The following is a 22,625-nucleotide window of genomic DNA, read 5'->3' as shown; positions in this document are numbered from 1 at the left end:
ATACAGTCTCTAACACTCCCTGTAACAGGAATGATAATGCAGTCTCTAACACTCCCTGTAACAGGAATGATAATGTGTAGCAGAGCTGAAGTAGCTCGTGTGAGTCCTGCGTAAAGCCTTAGGTAGCGGGTAGCAGGTAGCCGAGTGGTTGCAGCGGCTACGTCACTCCCTCTGAGACCTGGTTAAGTAGCGTTGTCGCCGACAGGCTAACGGCAATTTGCCTTTAGCTCAACTGGCAACGACGCTGGCTTTAAGGGGTTGGCAGCGAGCAGTAAGAACCTCGGTTCGAAACTCGCTCGCTCGCCGACCCACGTAACATCACATGAAAACACAACGCAAGAGACCACCCGTTACAAATGCATACAGTCTCTAACACTCCCTGTAACAGGAATGATAATGCATACAGTCTCTAACACTCCCTGTAACAGGAATGATAATGCATACAGTCTCTAACACTCCCTGTAACAGGAATGATAATGCAGTCTCTAACACTCCCTGTAACAGGAATGATAATGCATACAGTCTCTAACACTCCCTGTAACAGGAATGATAATGCAGTCTCTAACACTCCCTGTAACAGGAATGATAATGCATACAGTCTCTAACACTCCCTGTAACAGGAATGATAATGCAGTCTCTAACACTCCCTGTAACAGGAATGATAATGCACTCTCTAACACTCCCTGTAACAAGAATGATAATGCAGTCTCTAACACTCCCTGTAACAGGAATGATAATGCATACAGTCTCTAACACTCCCTGTAACAAGAATGATAATGCAGTCTCTAACACTCCCTGTAACAGGAATGATAATGCACTCTCTAACACTCCCTGTAACAGGAATGATAATGCATACAGTCTCTAACACTCCCTGTAACAGGAATGATAATGCAGTCTCTAACACTCCCTCTAAGGGTTAGAGCAGTTGAGGTTGAACTGTAAGCCATCTTTTGTATTAAGGCAAACTGCCCCACCTCCTCTTCAAAGCAAACTGAGGTTGCTATTCACATACACCACAAATTTCCAAGACAAGAAACCAACTGAAGTTCCCTTCAAAGCAAAAGTGCTTCTGTGTATACTGGCGTTTGATCACATTACCTCGTGGCTTCATTCAGACACACCACACATCCAGACTCAGCAACAAACTGCAACATGGATTATTTGCTAACACTGAATCCAGTGTAAAAGTCTGTGGCAGGCAGCTGAGATAAAGAGCCTCAGACCCCGCAGCCCTCAGCGAGCTGAGAGTCCTTGAGCTTGTCTTTCTTTCTTTCTTTCTTTCTTTCTTTAAAAGGTGTTCTGACTCTGCTTGTGCATTCTGTGTCCAGGCTGCCTCATTTGAAATGCAGCATCAGCTCCCGGACACGGAGCGCCTCCGGGCCAGAGACCCTCAGGGGGGCCGGCTGCCCAGCCGTATCATAGCAACAGAGAGGAGATAAATCTCAGGGGAACAGAGGGCGCCGTCAGACAGCCGGGCCTGAGAGAGCGGCACCTCCTCAAACAAACGGCGCAGACACCCTCTCCTCTCCTCTCCTCTCCCCTCCACACGCCAGCTCCACAGCCCTCTGCCGTTACTAAGCAAACAGCATCTGCCACAGACCAGGCCAAGGGGGAGGAGCCTCCCAGCCACACCCATTTTCTCTTCAGTACATTACCCAGAAGCCTCTGTTCTGTTCACAGCAAAGCCCAGGGAGAGCTCTTCTGGCTGGATCTGCCCACAGCCAATGGGCGGACAACACACTGCTACCTGACGGCAGGTTACACAGGTGCCCCGCCCAGTCAAAGCTCCCCTCATTATCATTATAAATAACATCAGCCTTCCTGGCTAATGATTACTGAAGATTAATGAATGATTTCATTTAAACTTTAATCCCCTGTGTGCTGGAGGTGTGAGAGGTGAAAAGTGAAAAGAAAAGAAAACAGAAAAAGTCAATGTAACGTGTGCCAATGGGGCCGGAGACCAGAGGGGAGGGGGGGAAAGAAAACTTTGATTAAGTAGACAGCGGGTATTGATCTCCCCAGATTAAAAGCAGGATGTTACAACAGGGGCTTGTTTTCGGCCTGCTGGTTTGAAGGCATGCATGTCCACTGTGGACAGCAGCCAGCACGCCAGCCAGCCAGGCTGATGGAATAAGAGAGGACAGCTGAGTCCTGTCATAGCTACCCAAAAACAAATACCCCCACGCACATCAGCATGGGCCTGCTGCAAGCCTGCCCGGTGGGGACGGGACCTGAGGCATACTGTGGGGAAGAGACAGTTTCCTAGACACCAGGGTAATTCTCTACGTATCTAAGTCTAGCTGTGCATCTCCACACTTTGCTCAGTCTGATGTGGTAAACAGTAATTAAGGCAAGCAGAAGAGGTCTGATTAGCCCACCTTGATGTGCTGCTGCACAGTGGGGTATTATACTGTTTTGCTCAGCCTAGCTTTGAGTTGTTGCTTTGTAATAATACCAAAAAGCCACACACTGGAATAAAATCCTAAATTTATCTGACTGAAAAATAAAGCACAACGGTTCTAGAAGCTATTTAGTTTTATTTTTGCATTTTTGCCACAAACTGTAAAATAATCTCTACAAAATCTAGGTCTGCAAATTAGTTGTTGGATAATTGATTGAATTGAAGTGGACCCACAGTGCTTTGTGTGGACACTGAGGTGGTGTGCGTATTGGAAGAAACACGTGCGGTATTTCCCTTCCCCTCTCGCAGTGATGCTCAGGCACATCACGGAAATACCACCGATTACTGCCCGCTTTCCGATAATCGCTAACACCCAAAACCGGCCCATAATGTAGTCATTTCCTCTGAGATGCACACCACCCAAAACCAGGGGACCCCCTTTTACACACCTACGGATGCTTCAGAGGCTAGACACTCCTCTCTACAGCAGGCTAAACAAATACTGCAGATATGAGACGCCACGGCAATAAATCTCAATGCCACCATGGACACCAGCGTGAGGTCAGCTCCCCCGCTGCTGAGTGCTGTCATCCACCTCTTACCCGACACCAGAGGGCAAGTGGACATCGGCTCAATGATTCACTGTCATATCACTGAGTCAACACAAACAGCACCCTCTCCCAGCATGGGAAGAAGCACCAGCAGCAGTATGGAAAAGAATGAAAATAGGGAGGCCCTGTTGGCAATGACAGTACATTTTTAAAGTAACCAAACATCTAACTAAAACTAAAACCACAATGCAGCCTGTGCTATGAGAGGAGATAACATGGATTATGAATCTGACCACTTCAAGATCAGGTCAAGAAATCCAACCTAGATTTAAATCCCAACAACCTGAAACAAGTAAAGAGGGCAAGGCTGATACTTTCATCAGAGCACAATACAAAATGTATATACAGCCACCCTCACACACACACACAATCACATTAAAACAGCTCCATCGCTATCAGTGTGTGAGCGTGGAGTGCTCTTGTATATGCTAATGCAGTAAGCTGCTTAATTGCAATGAGGGAGCAGGACTGCCTACAGGCAGACGCATCAGGAGAAAACAAGTCCCCTCACACACTCTACAAAAGAGAGTCCCTGAACGTGCCATCCGGACCAGGCCAGAGAGAACCAGATCACCACGGTCAGAGCCAGGGCCCTGTCCCTCTGTCTACACCTCCATCAGACACATTCTCAAAGGCCAAGGAGAGGGGGAGGGGGAGGGGGAGAGAGGAAAAAGGAGAGTGAGTTAGAGAGAGGGAAAGAAAGCGAGACAGAGGGAGAGAGAGGGTGGCTCAGGGCAGGCTACACAGATGTGGGAGGTCAGACAAGTGCTCTGTCCTGTTCACAGACACAAAGCACTCCGCTAAAAGATTAGATTCCTGACATTCTGCAGGCAGCCTCCCGCGAAACGCTTCTCTGTGATGAAGACATGAAGAAGTGCACTCTGGGAAGTCCGTCTGCTCGGTGCCGTGCTGGCCTTAGAGGGCCTGGGGTAACCCCATACACACTCCGTCAGAGTACAGCCAGGGGGGCCTCTGCCCTCAGACAGCAGCACTGATACTAACAGGACGCATACTGTGTGTAATACACACCTGCGCGCACACACAACTCACAGGCTTCCATTTCACACAGCCCATGCAGAGATGCTGCAGGCACAGAACATCACCTCGAACAACGTTCACTTGATCATTACTTCACTTACAGGACATTTCCAGCGCAGAAATATTGACCTTTTGTGCATATTCCCCTGGAGAAAATGCAGGGATGGTAAGAGAGGAAGACTGGAGTGCTTCGAGATTTGGGAGAGATCCCTTCAGTCAGACCCCACTGGGCTTTCCTGCTGGATCTGTGGGGAAGAGAGCACTGCTTCATCCTAAATCCACACTGCAGTGCGACTGTAAAAATGTGCTGCGACAAATACATTTCACTGATAAAATAAAATCAGCTTAAGAGTTCAGAAAAGTCTAATGAAATAATTCAACAGATAACACTGCACATAAGAAATAAACAGGGTTAAATTCAGCCATTCCCAAAGTGTTTGCTTCAGCAGGACTGTATTTCCCATAATTCATTTCACTGCAAGTATAATTTTAGAAGCATATTTAACAACTTATTTTATACTTTTATGCAAGTTACCTCTCAGGCCAACACACATTTGTTACTCTTTGGAAGCACCACAAATGTGAAAATTCACCACTCACTGGTCATCTCTTCGGGTAAAGCTACACAAGAGTGTACAGGCCCAAATTCAAAGAGGAAATCAGTGTGATCCTACTGAAAAAGCCATCACTACTGATCAAACAGACAGAGTACAGAGGAGGAGAAGACTGGGGACCATCTGGGTTCATCCACACCTGAACCAGTCACAACAGTGACACCTAGTGTACAACTGTGCAACTGAGTACGAAGATTATCCAGAGGCCATCTTTAACGCCTGTGACATCATCAAACCTGTAGCTGCAAGCCGTGTGTTGGCCTCACACATCAATCAAAGTAAGAATTACAGGAATAACCCGAGCACAGTCTGTGCATCTCCTCTGTGCAAAACTCTCATCACTCCTTTCACCACACTGAGATTATTCAGGAAATTAAAAAATAAATGAGAAAATTCCCATTTAAAATGCTCTTGAATCCACTCAGAATATTTCGCCTCTGAATGTTAAAAGGAAAATGATGATTATGAATGTAAGCCGATTACATTCTTCATATAATCATTGGCATTATTCTAGCTGAAAGGTGCCAGGGGCATTCTGCCCACCCAGCTGCCTAGAACAACAGCTCAGCTCATCTGATGATCCCAGGGTTGATTTTAGCTGAGTTGTTGTAGACACGCTTGCCTCCCTTCTCCAAATACTGTCTCGTCACCTGCAGCTCCGTGGCCCCGCGGTCGTGCCTGGACATATCGAGGAATGCACGGTCGGAGAGAGGCGGGTTACAGACGGGTTTATCCCTGTGGGGCAGGGGGAAAGAATGAAGGATGGTCCTGCCTGAGGATCGAGGCTGACGGGCGCGCTGGGGGCGGAGACGCAGCGGGAGTGACGCGCGAGTGACACCTGCACCGCCCCAGACGCACCACCACCCCAACCAACTGTTTTCTCTTGTTTTCGCATGTTTGATTTAGTAGCTATGGTGGTCTCTGATTAAAAACTTAATGAGGCAAGACTCCAGCGCCGGGGGGCTGCATTCCGGTCTGCCTCTGATGAGCGCAGCGTGTGAGTGTAGCACTGAAAGCATACTGCACAGCACATACCGGCTGTGGGAGTCCACCGCCCCAGCTCTCACACCAGGCTGAGGCCACACCATCAGCAGCTTAAAGGTCAAAGGTCAAGCAGCAGGAAACCCATGGACAGCGTTGCCTAAGTAGCTGACCCTCTGAGCAGCCGTTTGCCCTGGGCTCCGCCAGGCTGTAACCCTCTGACCAGCCGTTTGCCCTGGCCTACGCCGGGCCGCAACCCTCTGACCAGCCGTTTGCCCTGGCCTACGCCGGGCCGCAACCCTCTGACCAGCCGTTTGCCCTGGGCTACGCCGGGCCGCAACCCTCTGACCAGCCGTTTGCCCTGGGCTACGCCGGGCCGCAACCCTCTGACCAGCCGTTTGCCCTGGGCTACGCCGTTTGCCCTGGGCTACGCCGGGCCGTTGGGTGTGAGGCAGTGACTGCCTTTCTGCCAGTGTGAGCGTCGGCGTGGAGCAGATTTGAAAAGCAGGGGATACTACTCCTGTGACATCATCTGAAGCGGACAGACGCCGCTGCACACTTATCTGTCTGTGGTCTCTGGTGGCAGTGCTCTGGCTCGGCAGCTGTGAGTCACCCGTTCTGTCTGCTGAAACACGGCTCGCCCAGAGGGTTCCTCCGCAGGGTGACTGTCTCTCCAAGCGAGACGTCCTGCCAGAAATACCCCGCACCCACAGGGCCGCGTGTTCAGACACCTTCCCTGTGGTATGAGAGGGTTTCCTCACAGCCACAGAGAGGCAGACAGCAGTGGGGAAGAAGCCGGTTGCTCATTCCCTCTGTCTGTCTCTCTATCTCTCTCTTTCTCTCTCCTCCTCTCTCTCTCTCCGTTTCTCTCTCTCCCTGTCTCTCTCTCCTGCTCTCTCAGTCTCTCCTTGCCAGTCTCTCCCTGCCTGTCTCTCTCTCCTGCTCTCTCAGTCTCTCTGAGGGAGGAATTATCTATGCAAATAAACACATTTAGACACAGAGAGGGGACCCGCCTGTTCCTCTGTCCTGCTCTTACCTTCTGGGAACTGACCCTGGCATGAAGAAAAACACACACACACACACACACATACAGATAATCTTGTGTGTACATATACAATCTGCATGTAGACATCATGCAGTAAAAAAGACAAGACACCTGTGGATCTCCGGTGGTCCAAACTGTACAGGAATGTGTCCGTCTCTGCTGAGGAACTCACTGCAGGAGGTTTTCTTCACATCATTACATCTGTAAACTCTGCGTGGCTAACTCAGTGAATGTGCTTCTTTAAAGCACATCAATTTATTATTAGCAAACTTTCCTAATAAGCTTTGCATAAAAATGTTTTAAATACTCACACATATGATATTGCACAAACTCGTACTTTACAGCTTTACAAACAAGTTTTTTTGTCAGATGCACAGAAAGACCTACAGTCATAATTAATGTTGTCATTTGAGGAGGAGATTTGTGCGTGGGCCTCACTGAGGAAATGAGAAGATGGCAGGCAAAGATGTGTGTGGGACTGCGCTCCACATGCAGACAGGTTTATTGGGATTTCTCATGACTGAGCACTGTGGTGAAAGCTCTGGGGGGTGTTACTGATGGCAGCCCTGAGCACATTGTTTAACTTAATGTGAAGCGCTGTTCTGGGTTTTCACACAGTGAAGGAACACGCACACAACACGCTTTCACACTCACTCTACGCACTGCACTGACGCCGCTCACGCAGTGTGCAGGCTGAACTCACCTCACACTGATATGCCAGGTAAGGCCTGTTGGCTGGGGTGTGCACGCAGTGTCCAGCCAAACACTATGATCAGGTGTAAGAGCACAACATCTGGACACATCAGAACACAGTATAATTACAGGACAATAGCTAGGAAAACTGGGAACCTTTCAGAGGCACAGCTGCCATGGCCATATTTCATCAAAAATCCAACCACAGCTGCAGAGAAACCTGTGTGACAGACCTGACACATGACCGACAGGCACACACACAACATACAGGCCCCTACAGGTCCACACACACACAACATACAGGCCCCTACAGGTCCACACACACACACACACACACAAAGGAACCTACAGGCACACACACAACATACAGGACCCTACAGGTCTGCACACACACACAGAGGACCCTACAGGTACACACATACAGGACCCTACAGGTCCACACACACACACACACACACAGGAACCTACAGGTACACACACAACATACAGGACCCTACAGGTACACACACACACACACAGGACCCTACAGGTACACACACACACACACACACACACACACACAGGACCCTACAGGTACACACACACACACAGGACCCTACAGGTACACACACACACACACACACACACACACACAGGACCCTACAGGTACACACACACACACAGGACCCTACAGGTACACACACACATATAGGACCCTACAGGTACACACATACACACACACACACACACAGGACCCTACAGGTATACACACACACACACACACACACAGGACCCTACAGGTACACACACACACACAGGACCCTACAGGTACACACAGCTACACGGGCAGGCAGCACATCTGCCCCTGCTGGCACAGCCCTGAGGCCAGGTAGACATACAGAAATTCAACGGCTCTGAGCTGAAACACCAGGCACAACCGAACACAGCCAGAGAGAACAAAGTTTCCCTGGAACAGAGCCTGGAGCAGAGCGCGACCACACAGAGGAGTAATGACAAGGCCTGAAAACCTTACCTTACTGGAATAAACAATTATACTATAAACAGTCAATAGGCAGAAAATTCACACAGTTCACAATGGCTGCTGGTCTCAAAGGACTCATTCATGGAGGAGAAAGCTCCGGAAAGTGTGCGGGCGGAACAGATCACACAGAAACATAACTAACACCAAATTAATACAAAGCCACTGTCTGAGAGAAGCCCAGCTGCTAACCTGAGCGTGCAGGGAAACCAAACAGGAGACAACCGCAGCACAGGAACCCGAGAGCCCGATCCAAACACTCACACACCTCTGGGTGATGGAGAACCGAGCGGGCAGAGAAAGGGTGCAGGGTTCAGAGTGCAGAGCCAGCACCACCCACACACACACTCACACACACACACACTCACACACTCACACTCACACACTCACACACTCACACACTCACACACACACACACACTTACACACACACACACACACACTCACACACACACACAGACACTCTCACACACACACACACACACACACACAAACTCACACACACACTCACACTCACACACACACTCACACTCACACACACACTCACACTCACACACACACTCACACTCACACACACACTCACACTCACACTCACACACACACTCACACACACACTTACACACACACACACACACACTTACACACACACACACACACACTCACACACTCACACACTCACACACACACAGACACTCTCACACACACTCACAGACCCAGACACAGACACACACAGTCTGGCTGCAGGGAGCATATCTCATAAGCCTTACACACAAATCACACACTCAGAAACACACACCCTTTCAAACTCCACTGCACTGCATTTCACAATGAACATGTATCTGGGCTATAATTCAACATCAACAAGGTCTTAGCTGGCATTAAATGATTCATTCACTTCGGAAGGGAAAAAAGCATTATTAAAGGTTACTCTGCCAAGCAGAGAGGCGTTCTGAGGAAAAGGAGCCCATATGGTATTGTGTAAGTTAGCTTTTTAAAGCTTCAGTACACTTCTGCATTCCAGGCTGACATTATAGTCAACAGCACTGCGGAGATGAAGAGACAGGCCAAAGGCTGCTCAGTGACGTGACCTCATGACCTCTCACCTCCCAGCATCAGCACTCATGTGATCATGTTTATAGCATGTGCCCATAATCAAACAGAGAAACATCAAAATGTACAAACTGAAAACACTGAACTCATGGTGTCTGACAAATCCATCTGCAACAATGGGAGACTAACTCTCTGACCAGGCTGTAGAAACGGCAGAGAAGGATACAGGGATTGCTGCTGTCGATGTTGCAGTGGTCCAGGATGAGTGGGATGCCATCCATTTCCCTGACCTGAGAACAAACAGATGCAAATATGTTAATATTTCACATCCCAGGCGACTGTCAGCTGCACAAAAAACAGAACCTATGCTGTACATGAACTGCTTCACAAATCAAGAGACACAGTGTTAACATTCAGAAACGGTCTTCATCTTCAACAATCAGCTGCACTGTCTGGTACTATGGGGGGTAAATGCAGTACACACTAACTTCCTACCTGCCCTGCACTGACTCCTGTGCGTCATCCAGGGGAAATGCAGACAGCCAAAAAGCAAACACCAGGGCAGGCTCCCCTTCCCACCCCCCGGGACTCCCCACGGCCCCTGATCAGATGAGCTGAGATTATGAAAGACAGGCTGGGAACCGCACAGCAGACACGATTAGAGCAGGAGGCAGTGGGGTCACCCGTCAGCGCCCTGCATCGCCCGGGTCAAACGCACCCAGCCTCATTAACTCAGCTTTGCTAGCCTGTGTGTCAGAGACCACGTGAGCTGGCTTCTGCCAACAATGCCAGCACTGTCAACAAAAGCCACAGCCACCTAATGACCGGTTTGCTCTGCTCTTAAGCTCTTATATAAATGCCTTGGCACACAAAGTCACACATTTTTTCCTCAAGTATATAAAATTAAATTATAAGTACCTGACAAAGCTCAGAAATGTAGAATATACAAAAAATGGACCAAAAATGGCATCCATTTCCACAAACACTACTGTGTTTCCCACTGAGTTTTCAGAGCTGGCTTTCTTGATTATGAAAAGTAATGATTCCCATGACTCCTCTCACACAATGCTGCTGAGAGGCATAAACCGTCCATACAGCATCACAGACAGCCAGCCAGTACAAACACTGGGGAAAGGAGGCCACGGCTTCTGCCAGCACACTGTTATTCCCCTTTAGGATGCTGCACACAGAAAGCCATGGTGGTCAGCTTGATTTCAGGCATCACATCTCGGGTGCCTCAGAAGTTGTAAAAATTATGCCTCTTTACAGCCTTTTGGGTTGTCTACACACGGCTCCTATTGCTCCCCTGACCCTCCGGCTACACCACTTCTGCTGAACCAGCCCAGCAACAATCCCACAATGCAATTCTCTACACTGTAAGCTATGCCAGGTCCCTGTCTAAGCAAAGGGATGGTCCAGGAAGCCTTTTCCTAAAGGTGTTTCTGCAAAGAGCAAATAGCACAGGCCTTATTGGTGTCTATGTCATTTTACTGGAGTTTCCTTTATAGTTGCTTTATAGTGAAGTAACTGATCTGAAGTAAATAAATGTGTGGGATTGTATCCTCATTTGCTAAGGATAAAGAGCACCAAACTCTAGAAAGGTCATTAAACAGAGATGTGGCATATTGGCAGAATTAGTGCGTTTTCACAGCATGTAACCCCCACACTTCACACAGCAGTGCTGCAGATGAGCACATTCCGCTCACTGCTCTCTCTTTCAGTTACTCAGCTCTCACTTTAATCATGTATGTTTTCACACAGACAGCCGCACAGGAGCTATGGCTGCTGCTAATCGGGATCGAACTGCTCCCTTCGATGGCCCTTCAACTGCTCGCGTCAATGGCCCTTCAACTGCTCCCTTCAATGGCGCAACACACATGCTCTTGGTTTGAGTTACGGCAGAGTAAACTCCAGCAGGAGAGCCCGCTACAGTTACACCCTGCACCTGTGAGCCACTCTGTCACTCTCATTGGATCCTCTGCACCTGTGATTAGGAAGGACATGCCTTCCAGAACAGTGGGTGACTTTCACAGCTTATTATAAAAACTCATTTACCAGCTGAGTGTTTTCATCGCACGCCTGCATGCACGCACGCACACACACACACGCACACACACACACACACACGCACACACGCACACACGCACACACGCACACACGCACACGCACACGCACACGCACACGCACACGCACACGCACACGCACACGCACACGCACACGCACACACACACACACGATGATGCTGATGCTCTCTCAGTCAGCAACCTGGACCAGCAACCTGGACCACAACATCAGGAGGATTTGTCCGTTCCTGACAACATACGCGACGCAGCTCCTTATCCAGGCCACAGTTCTCCCTCGACTGGACTACTGCAACGCTCTCCTCGCAGGCCTCCCAGCCTGTACCACCCAGCCTCTCCAGCTCATCCAGAATGCAGCTGCCCGACTAATCTTCAACCTCCCCAAATTCTCCCATGTTACTCCCCTGCTGAAATCCCTCCACTGGCTTCCTGTCACTGCCAGGATCAGATTCAAGACCCTGACCCTCGCCTTCTCTGCAATCAACAGGACAGCCCCTACCTACCTCCAAGAACTCATCCAGCCCGACACACCAGCCTGACCCCTGCGCTCAGCAGCAACTGGACGCCTCGCTCCTTGCATGGTCAAGGCAGGAGGTGCTCATTCTGCCAGACATCGGCGGGGCCTGAAGACTCACCTCTTCAGACTCTACCTGGACTGACCCAGCACACAATTGCTGCCCCCCCCCCCCCCCCCCCCCCCAATCAGAGCTGTCGTAAATTGCTGTACTTTTTAAATTGTTTCTTGTTGCCGCCTTTACCCTGACGTTCATTGCGCCGTTTGAAGTTGTTGAAGTTTGCCGTTTGAAAGTGTATCATATTAGTTGCCTTATAGGCTGTAATTGTACAAATCTGATAGTACTGTGTCCTCAAACAGACCTTGCTCTCAGCTGAGAACTGTCTCATTGTGGAACTGTACACATCCTGTCCCCGTACTGTCACTATACTTGCTGTATGCACTTTTCTAAGTCGCTTTGGATAAAAGCGTCTGCTAAATAAATAAATGTAAATGTAAATGTATGGAAGCTCAGTGCCACATGGCCGGCTGTCATGTTAACTGGCTGGTGAAACTGAGTTTAGGAGATGTGTGACAGGCACATACATCTGTTTCAATTGGACCTTTGAGCGTCAGCTGGCAGTTTGGATCAATACTGAGGACATGATGAAGAGTGTGAAGAGTCAGTGAGCAGGAACACAGAGAGTCAGTGAGCAGGAAGACTGTGAGTCAGTGAGCAGGACCACAGAGAGTCAGTGAGCAGGATCACAGTGCCTCAGTGTGGCTGGTTCACACACACAGAGTGAACATAATTAGGGGCTTTTCCTATGTCCGGCCATGTCTGAGGAGGGTCACGCCCTCCATGTATGAAAAGGGTCACGCCCTCCGTCTCTGAGAGAGGCCAATGGCCCGGTACCCCCCTGCCACGCCTTTCTGCCCCACCCATGTGGCTCTCCTGCCCTGGGGTCCTGTTTATTCACGTGTTTCACATCTGCACAGATGAGGGGTCTTTTTAAAAACGACAGTCAGCAGACATGAACGCCTGTTTCCTTACAGATATTATAGCTCCTGTGGAACACAGACATGCACGTGGCAGTGCATTTAAGGCTAAACGTATCCGAGTAGCAGCACTGGCCTCTATCGTGCATGGCTTTCTACAGCCTTACCTATCTCTGCACTGACGAAACATCCCCGTAACCACCGTGCTACTGAATACTGTGGTACCTGGAAGTCACAGAGAATCACACAAGACCACGAATGGGTAAACAGGATACTTAAGACCTACAAACACAGCGTGGCGTGTCAGGGTTTGCCTGGTGCACGTCTGCCTGAATTGTTCTCTTTGCAATGGCAGCTATTTCTGGGAAGGACAGCGAAGGGAGCCAGCAGCCTCCGTGAGCGTGAAACAACGAAGCTGCACTTGGAGCGCGTGCAGAACCAGCAGCTCCCGCAGATGATTACAAGAGATGGGCAGACAGTAATGTAGCAGTGAAGATGTAAAAAGCGAACAAGCTGAAGCTTTAGAACAAGCTGTTTCTGAACGGGGGCTGGGGACAGGCTCTGCCCCACGGTGCTTTAGGGCCGCACTCAGAGTGGCTGCCAGCCAGGCTTCTGGCTCCCTCATTATCTGCACTCTGTGCTCCCTGTGATGGCTGCATGCAAATAATGAATAGAGGACTCCTTTCCATTAAAATAATACCCTCCTCAGGGGCCTCACGCCAGCGCAGCACCGCCAGTGCCAGGGAGAGTTATTCACATCCTGACAGCCTGCGGAACGCTAGCCAAAGGGGAATTTTAATTGTTACTCGCTATCAACTGGTTAGGCGTTTGAATCGGCTGGCCCAAGACATCATACTAAAGAGACAGGGGACGGGGGTGGAGTGGATGCTGTAAATTTTGTTAATTAATCCTCCAAAAGCACAGCTTTGAAAAAATAAAGACTCCTTCCAAAAAAAAGGTCCTTTGCCAGAGAAAGAACACACAGAAGTGACACGTTGGGTGAATATCCTTGGGGCAAATCCCAGGGAGATTACGCAGTTTAACGGACACAACACCTTATTAGCCTCTGCCTGACCTTTCCGGATTGCCCTTTGACCTCTGCCCCCACACAGCCATGCCTAAGCCATTGTGTGTCAGTGACAGGAGGCTTTCAGGCTGGGAATCCTGGGGGCTTGGGACTGTGGGGAAGGAGTGGGAGTTTAATTAGACACATAGCACCTCTGCTAATCCACTGATCCATGCTCAGCCCATTCACAAAAAGAACAAGGAGAGATGAGAAGTTTTTAACAAGAGGTCACAGAAACTCTGGCCAGGAACACCGGCCTTTATCAAATCCACTGCTAAATCCCAGATTAGTCTGTCCTATTGTTCTGAGGGAAGGCTGCTCCCACCAGCCGCACAGGAGGGCGATTTCGGCTGCTTTCTCGCTACGCTGTGTTTTCTGCAATGGAACTCAAGACGTGTTTCAGAGGTGAAAATTTGGCACAGTTTGCTGTGCCAGAATCTGGGTACCAGCCAAGTGATACATGATGCAAATTCCTTTTATGTGAGCAGAGCTTCCAAAACTCTGAGCGTTAGCGTCCGCAGTCTTCTCTCTGCCTCTGACTCTTCTGCCCACTTTCGGCAAACTCACCCATGTGTCAAGCCCTCCGTTCTCTGCCACTGTAACCTGGCAGGAGCCCTTTCCACTCAGTCACCTGGACCCTCCGAGATCTGTCACACCGCAGGACCATTTGCTTTCATATGCCAGACAACAGGAATGAGTCTGACCATTAAAAGCAAAACTGAGATACATGAGCATTAGAAACACGAGGCCTGCAACCATGTAGTGGAGGAGACTGCAGTGGTCAGGAGCACAGAGGAGGAGGAGGAGACTGCAGTGGGGAGGAGCACAGAGGAGGAGACTGCAGTGGGGAGGAGCACAGAGGAGGAGGCTGCAGTGGGGAGGAGCACAGAGGAGGAGACTGCAGTGGGGAGGAGCACAGAGGAGGAGACTGCAGTGGGGAGGAGCACAGAGGAGGAGGCTGCAGTGGGGAGGAGCACAGAGGAGGAGACTGCAGTGGGGAGGAGCACAGAGGAGGAGGCTGCAGTGGGGAGGAGCACAGAGGAGGAGGAGGAGACTGCAGTGGTCAGGAGCACAGAGGAGGAGGAGGAGACTGCAGTGGGGAGGAGCACAGAGGAGGAGACTGCAGTGGGGAGGAGCACAAAGGAGGAGGCTGCAGTGGGGAGGAGCACAGAGGAGGAGGCTGCAGTGGGGAGGAGCACAGAGGAGGAGACTGCAGTGGGGAGGAGCACAGAGGAGGAGACTGCAGTGGGGAGGAGCACAGAGGAGGAGGCTGCAGTGGGGAGGAGCACAGAGGAGGAGGAGGAGACTGCAGTGGAGAGGAGCACAGAGGAGGAGGCTGCAGTGGGGAGGAGCACAGAGGAGGAGGCTGCAGTGGGGAGGAGCACAGTGAGGGAATCAGAATGACTCTCACTGCAGCCATACAGAAAGCACAAACCATAACATTCCAATGGTCACTTTGACATTCTGTCCACTAAAAGCAATGAGAACAGCAAAATGGGACACGTTCAAAGCGTGACCTCTCCATGCATAATATATACTTTGGACAACACCGACATCCGCTGAGGTCTTATTAAAAGACATTTTTTTATTTATGTTAGGCCCAAACGATTTTTCTGCTCAAAAAACTGAATTTAGTGAAAACAACCTATCATTACCCCAGAAAGTGACATAATAGACCACCTACAGTACAAACTCACAGCAGCTTCGAAAGCAAAATGATCTACAGTTCACAGCTCTGAGATATGAAAACTCACACTGTCATCACGTGCTGTGAGATGAGCAGACTCACACTGTCATCACGTGCTGTGAGATGAGCAGCCTCACACTGTCATCACGTGCTGTGAGATGCGCAGCCTCACACTGTCATCACGTGCTGTGAGATGAGCAGACTCACACTGTCATCACGTGCTGTGAGATGCGCAGCCTCACACTGTCATCACGTGCTGTGAGATGAGCAGACTCACACTGTCATCACGTGCTGTGAGATGAGCAGCCTCACACTGTCATCACGTGCTGTGAGATGAGCAGACTCACACTGTCATCACGTGCTGTGAGATGCGCAGCCTCACACTGTCATCACGTGCTGTGAGATGAGCAGCCTCACACTGTCATCACGTGCTGTGAGATGAGCAGACTCACACTGTCATCACGTGCTGTGAGATGAGCAGACTCGGCCCGTTACCTGGTTCTGGTTGGCTGTGTGGGCGTGGCACAGATTCCCTATGAGCCGCACCAGGTGAGCCTTGAAGCTGACGGCGGGGTGGGTGGCTGGCCCCGTGGCAGAGAAGTTCTGGGCAGCGCTGAAAACGTTTTGGCTCGCCTTGCCCAGAGAGTGCACTTCCTTCAGGAGGTCTGGAGGGTAGCGAGGGGGGAGACATGTTAGGGAGAGATGGGGGGCACAGAGGCAGTGATTTATGACCCCCTTTCAGCAGAAACACCTCCGCCACACTGCAGCTTCAGGTGCGCCTACGCTGCGCTAGATGTTAGATCACAGTGGGGCGATGAGAGACGAGGCGTTTCGGGGCCTGCTGTTGTATAGGGAGAGCGTGGCTGCACTGCAAGGCAGGGGCTTCAGGTGGGAGAGAGGGGCGCTTTGCGGCTCCCGGGGGGGGGGGGACTTCTGTTTTATAAACATCTCAGGTGTATGAGTGCATGCTGGTGGCTGCTGGTTTAAGCCTCTTTGTTTTTCCTTCAGCGAAATCTTGATAAGGACGTGGAAAACTTCCACTGAGAAATCTCTTCTACTGATTCAGGGCTGCAGGAATGGTAAACATGCTATTATTTTCCAATGGGATTCACACGCACAAGAAAGGCCTTGTGCCCATTACCAGGTGTGGCGCTGTGGCTCGATACAGCTCGACTATGGCAATACATGCTGCGGGCCCATATGGAAAATGACTGTGTAACACACTCCATAAAACACAGTGTTTACCAACAGCCGTTCTGAGCAGCTCCGGGTGGTCCTGCAAGGACATGAAGTTTTTGTGGTCGGAGGTCATCTCACAGAGGACGTCGAGGAGCCGCATCACCGTCAGAGCCTCCTGCAAAGGTCACACCAGGGTCACGCCTCTTCCACCATTTTTCTCCTCCCTTTATTTTCCCATGCCACCCGCTGAAGGCTGAGGAAGTCCAGCGACTCGCACCCAACCACAGTGTCCTCATTAATAACAATACAACAGGTTCAAACCACAGAAATACTGCTTTTTTAACTCTGAAAAGTTGTTTACACTCAGATCCCTATCTTTAAGGCATGCATTTTGTTATCATAAAAGAATTTTTTTTTTCCAAACTGAAACAGCGTGACTGACGTTTGTTTATTGTAAGTAGGTGCACATTTGAACAGTGTAACTTTGTGCAATTTGTTAAGCCGAAAAGAGATCAGTCACCTTGACGCTGTAACTGAGCTCAACCCCTGTCCCCATTACAGCTTTGCAATTCCAAAGACCAGACACTAACACGTGCATGAAGCTAAAAGCACTCTCTGACTTCTGGAACACAATGCAAGGATCTAAGATGCTGCCAGCATTTAGATCACTGGAGCCTTCTCAGATGAACAGAGATCGTATCTCAGGCTGCGTGTGCCAGACTGCTCTGCACGCTGGCTTTGACACCGCCGGGTCTGCCAGGGCACAGAGCTGGCCTGCAACTCCTCAGCCTCACTCTGTCCCTGCGGAGGCCCTCAGCCTCACTCTGTCCCTGCGGAGGCCCTCAGCCTCACTCTGTCCCTGCGGAGGCCCTGCTTTCTCACTATGTCACTGCGGAGGCCCTCAGCCTCACTCTGTCACTGCGGAGGCCCTCAGCCTCACTCTGTCACTGCGGAGGCCCTCAGCCTCACTCTGTCCCTGCGGAGGCCCTCAGCCTCACTCTGTCCCTGCGGAGGCCCTGCTTTCTCACTCTGTCCCTGCGGAGGCCCTCAGCCTCACTCTGTCACTGCGGAGGCCCTGCTTTCTCACTCTGTCACTGCGGAGGCCCTCAGCCTCACTCTGTCCCTGCGGAGGCCCTCAGCCTCACTCTGTCACTGCGGAGGCCCTCAGCCTCACTCTGTCACTGCGGAGGCCCTCAGCCTCACTCTGTCCCTGCGGAGGCCCTGCTTTCTCACTCTGTCCCTGCGGAGGCCCTGCTTTCTCACTCTGTCACTGCGGAGGCCCTCAGCCTCACTCTGTCCCTGCGGAGGCCCTGCTTTCTCACTCTGTCCCTGCGGAGGCCCTCAGCCTCACTCTGTCACTGCGGAGGCCCTGCTTTCTCACTCTGTCACTGCGGAGGCCCTCAGCCTCACTCTGTCACTGCGGAGGCCCTGCTTTCTCACTCTGTCCCTGCGGAGGCCCTCAGCCTCACTCTGTCACTGCGGAGGCCCTCAGCCTCACTCTGTCCCTGCGGAGGCCCTGCTTTCTCACTCTGTCACTGCGGAGGCCCTGCTTTCTCACTCTGTCACTGCGGAGGCCCTCAGCCTCACTCTGTCCCTGCGGAGGCCCTGCTTTCTCACTCTGTCACTGCGGAGGCCCTCAGCCTCACTCTGTCCCTGCGGAGGCCCTCAGCCTCACTCTGTCACTGCGGAGGCCCTCAGCCTCACTCTGTCACTGCGGAGGCCCTCAGCCTCACTCTGTCACTGCGGAGGCCCTCAGCCTCACTCTGTCCCTGCGGAGGCCCTGCTTTCTCACTCTGTCCCTGCGGAGGCCCTGCTTTCTCACTCTGACCCTGCGGAGGCGCTCAGCCTCACTCTGTCCCTGCGGAGGCCCTGCTTTCTCACTCTGTCACTGCGGAGGCCCTCAGCCTCACTCTGTCACTGCGGAGGCCCTCAGCCTCACTCTGTCACTGCGGAGGCCCTCAGCCTCACTCTGTCCCTGCGGAGGCCCTCAGCCTCACTCTGTCCCTGCGGAGGCCCTGCTTTCTCACTCTGTCCCTGCGGAGGCCCTCAGCCTCACTCTGTCACTGCGGAGGCCCTGCTTTCTCACTCTGTCCCTGCGGAGGCCCTCAGCCTCACTCTGTCACTGCGGAGGCCCTGCTTTCTCACTCTGTCCCTGCGGAGGCCCTCAGCCTCACTCTGTCACTGCGGAGGCCCTCAGCCTCACTCTGTCCCTGCGGAGGCCCTGCTTTCTCACTCTGTCACTGCGGAGGCCCTGCTTTCTCACTCTGTCCCTGCGGAGGCCCTCAGCCTCACTCTGTCACTGCGGAGGCCCTCAGCCTCACTCTGTCCCTGCGGAGGCCCTGCTTTCTCACTCTGTCACTGCGGAGGCCCTCAGCCTCACTCTGTCCCTGCGGAGGCCCTGCTTTCTCTCCTAAATCAGAAGCATATTTCATACGGACAATGGGGACGGAAATGCCTGTGTGTCATGGCAGAAGTCTGGAAATGATAAGGGAACAAACGGCAGATGGAGATGCTACATTAGCCTGGCTGTGTCAGCCAGTGATGACCCCCACAGTCAGGCAGCCCTGAGGAGGGGGTGTGGAGATGCTACATTAGCCGGGCTGTGTCAGCCAGTGATGACCCCCACAGTCAGAGCCAATCCTAGCGTTGTGCTGCGGAGAGCGGTGGACAACTGAGCGTACCGCTGCCCTCACACACAGCGCCGGCCTTACCTCATCCTCCGGACCGGCCTCAGAGGCCAGCGACAGCACCGTCCTGCAGCGGGACAGGAAACAGGAGGCCAGGAAGTGCGCCAGGCTGGGGGGTATCCCGCTGTCCCCCGCCGCACCCCCCTCCTCACACAGCTGCGCTGAGATCAGCTCCAGCAGCGTCACCCTGCAGTGGGGCGGAGCCGGAAGCACAGTCACACACAACACTTACGCTGACAGAACACCCAAGGGGGCACCAGGTGGCCCTCAGCCTTTCAGTGCGTTACAGTGCTGGAGCTGTGAACACACCCTCACAGCCTCTCAGAGCTGCACGCATGGAGGGACCGTCCCACCCGCAGCTCAGGGTGTAAATCGTTTCTTTGGGAGTGAAATGTGAAGCGTGCAGAGCTTCAGGCCTACAGGAGCAGGAGTTATTCACACTGCCTGTAAGAGAAGCCTCTTCCTTACATTCTACCTCCTAATCGGCCTTCAATGGAAATCAGCAGTAAACCACTAGGTTAAGCCTTGAAACCACTGGCTTTTTGGGAAGCCCTGATTTGCTGTGTGTTCTTAGGAAATTCTTCCCTGAGTGACGGCGCCAAGCTGAGTTCTGCAGGCACTCAAAAATAACTCACAGTTGTGGCCAGCTTGCAATGTTTACCAACTAATCTCAAGCCATTACACTTGTGAAAACATACACTTGAACTTTTGTTGCCAGACTTGGAAACCACACATTTTTTAATTTCCTCCTTTATGTGAGCGAGACACGGTGTCAGGCAAACACAGAGACGAAACCGCACTGCTTTTGTGGGATTACCTTTCCTGATGGCTCAACCCTGCAAACAGTGTTTCAACCAGAGCAGAAGACTTCAGGAAGTGCTGTGTGACGATGAAAACCCTGCAGAGAAACAGCACAGGCCCAGGTTAAAGGAGCCTCTGACACATGTCCGATAACGGCGTCAGCCTGCATTTGTGTTCACACGTCTGGCTTTGGGTCTATTTTTACAGGACGCTGGAACGTAAAACACATTTCCTTACAGCTCCCACACTCAGACACTGTGTTTTGTCTGTAACTGGTTGCCCTCCCAGGCTTAGAGGTCCCTTAAACCTTATCACTATATCCCCTGCTCTTCCTTCCACTGTTTGAGACAGGACACCATCACCACTATTGTCCCGGTGTTGGCAATTCAGCAATAGCACTGTAGAATCCCCAGAATTTTCTACAAATGTTTAAAGTCTTCCTGTACTATACTACATTACATTCATTAAGCAAACACCCAGAGAGACTTCCAGCACAAGAGACCAGATGCGCATCCATCCAGATTTAAATGAGTTAAATGAATTGTTTTTGTTCCTCTGATTTAGTGGCATGTAATGGAACAACTTCAATTGAATGCTCGGTACTTACTGCTGTGCTGTGCGTCTGTATCCCAGTACTGCCAATTAAATAAATGACACTAAAGACAGCTCTCAGTCCTCACAGCCATCCTTTCACACTGATCAAAGTCTCACCTGTCAGCCTCTTTAAGTGTAGAGGGCAGGAAGCAGCAGTTAGCCTCCTAATTCTAAGTGAAAATGAGCAGGATGAAAAGCTCCTAAATGACAGTGGAGAAGAGGAAGCTGAGAGCAGTGCTGTAACAGCAGACCACCTTTGACTTCAAACAGAGCATCAGAACGCAGGAGCATGTCCATTAGTGCTCTAAAACGCGGGTACCAGGGCTAATGTGCAGTCCTATCCAGCACCTCCAGCACAGCAGAGGAACTGTACTTAATGTGAAACCAAAATCATTTCTCAACCTCTTTTTTTTTTTTTTTACCACAGAAAGTGCTAGGCTAGAAGTCAAATGCCATATGTGAAAGGCCTCTTAATGCAATGCAACATATCACAAATTTCATCTTTTGTATCCATTTGTTCATTTCTTGGTCTTGAAAATTTTTCAGCCCACAAATTCCAAAAGTGTGGAAAGAGCCCTGAGTCCAGCTCCAAGTCCCAGAGGAACATTTGTGTCAACACTTGTTCAATTCATTGGTTTAATAATAAACCGGCTCCTGTCCACTCTCCAGCCCTGAGACTCGGGTTCGCCCAGCCAGGATTCAGACGGGAAGCGGATGGAGACTCCATCCCTGCACCAGCAGACAGAGTGAGGCAGACGCAAGGCCAGCATCCTAAAGATATTTCATATGCTAATTCATCTGGTTTTGTGGGCTGCCTTGACCATTTGTTATGCTCAATTTAAAGTTCCCTCTCCCAGAGAAAGTACAATGACTGGACGTCTGTCCAAGTAAGAAAGCCTTTCTTTCCTGTCCTCCCACATTGCAAACAGCGGAAAGGCCTTCCTGGGGCCGCAGCTAATGCTGACCTGGGCACTTCAACACTGCCTCTGTTCAGCAGGGCTCTCAGACCTTCTGCGGCAGCAGACAGTGGGAGAGACACATCATTGTGCCCCGAGGAGCGCTGGAGAGTCAGTTCACCTGATGAACGCTCTCAGACTGAGACCTTGCACTTTACAAAGCTTTCCATCGTCCTGCGGTGCCTGGCATATCAGAATTACAGCTCTACGCTTTTCTCCCCAATATGATCGAAACAGCCGCTCAGCAGCAGAATGAACGCACCGCGGACCATGCAAACTGCTGCTCCGTAAACTACACCAACATTTCACAGCTCCTCTCATCCTGCTCAGAATCCACAGGCAAAAGGGAAGGAGTGTGCACGCACACACACACACACACGCACACACACACACACACACGCACACACACACGCACACACACACACACACGCACACACACACGCGCACACACACACACACACACACACACACACACACACACAGACACACACACACACACACAGACACACACAGACACACACACACACACACACACTCACAAGCACACGCACACGCACACACGCACACACACGCACACGCACACGCACGCACGCACACACACGCACACACACACACATGCACACGCACACGCA

At 51.1% G+C, this 22,625-nt stretch overlaps 1 protein-coding gene across 1 annotated transcript in view; it reads right to left on the bottom strand.

The window, feature by feature from the left end:
- atxn10 (ataxin 10) overlaps nt 1–22,625 on the bottom strand; it is a 42,372-nt gene that overhangs the window by 6,994 nt on the left and 12,753 nt on the right. Inside the window, exons 6-10 of the mRNA XM_036520354.1 lie at nt 20,460–20,540; nt 19,667–19,829; nt 17,022–17,130; nt 16,272–16,441; nt 9,677–9,740 (exon numbers count right to left, since the gene is read on the bottom strand). Of these exons, the coding sequence (XP_036376247.1) occupies nt 9,677–9,740; nt 16,272–16,441; nt 17,022–17,130; nt 19,667–19,829; nt 20,460–20,540 (587 nt within the window). The remainder of the gene's footprint in view (nt 1–9,676; nt 9,741–16,271; nt 16,442–17,021; nt 17,131–19,666; nt 19,830–20,459; nt 20,541–22,625) is intronic.

This window comes from Megalops cyprinoides, chromosome 25 (genome assembly GCF_013368585.1).
Source record: "Megalops cyprinoides isolate fMegCyp1 chromosome 25, fMegCyp1.pri, whole genome shotgun sequence".
In the NCBI taxonomy this organism is placed as follows: Eukaryota; Metazoa; Chordata; class Actinopteri; order Elopiformes; family Megalopidae; genus Megalops; species Megalops cyprinoides.
This window is presented reverse-complemented; position numbering and strand designations above follow the sequence as displayed.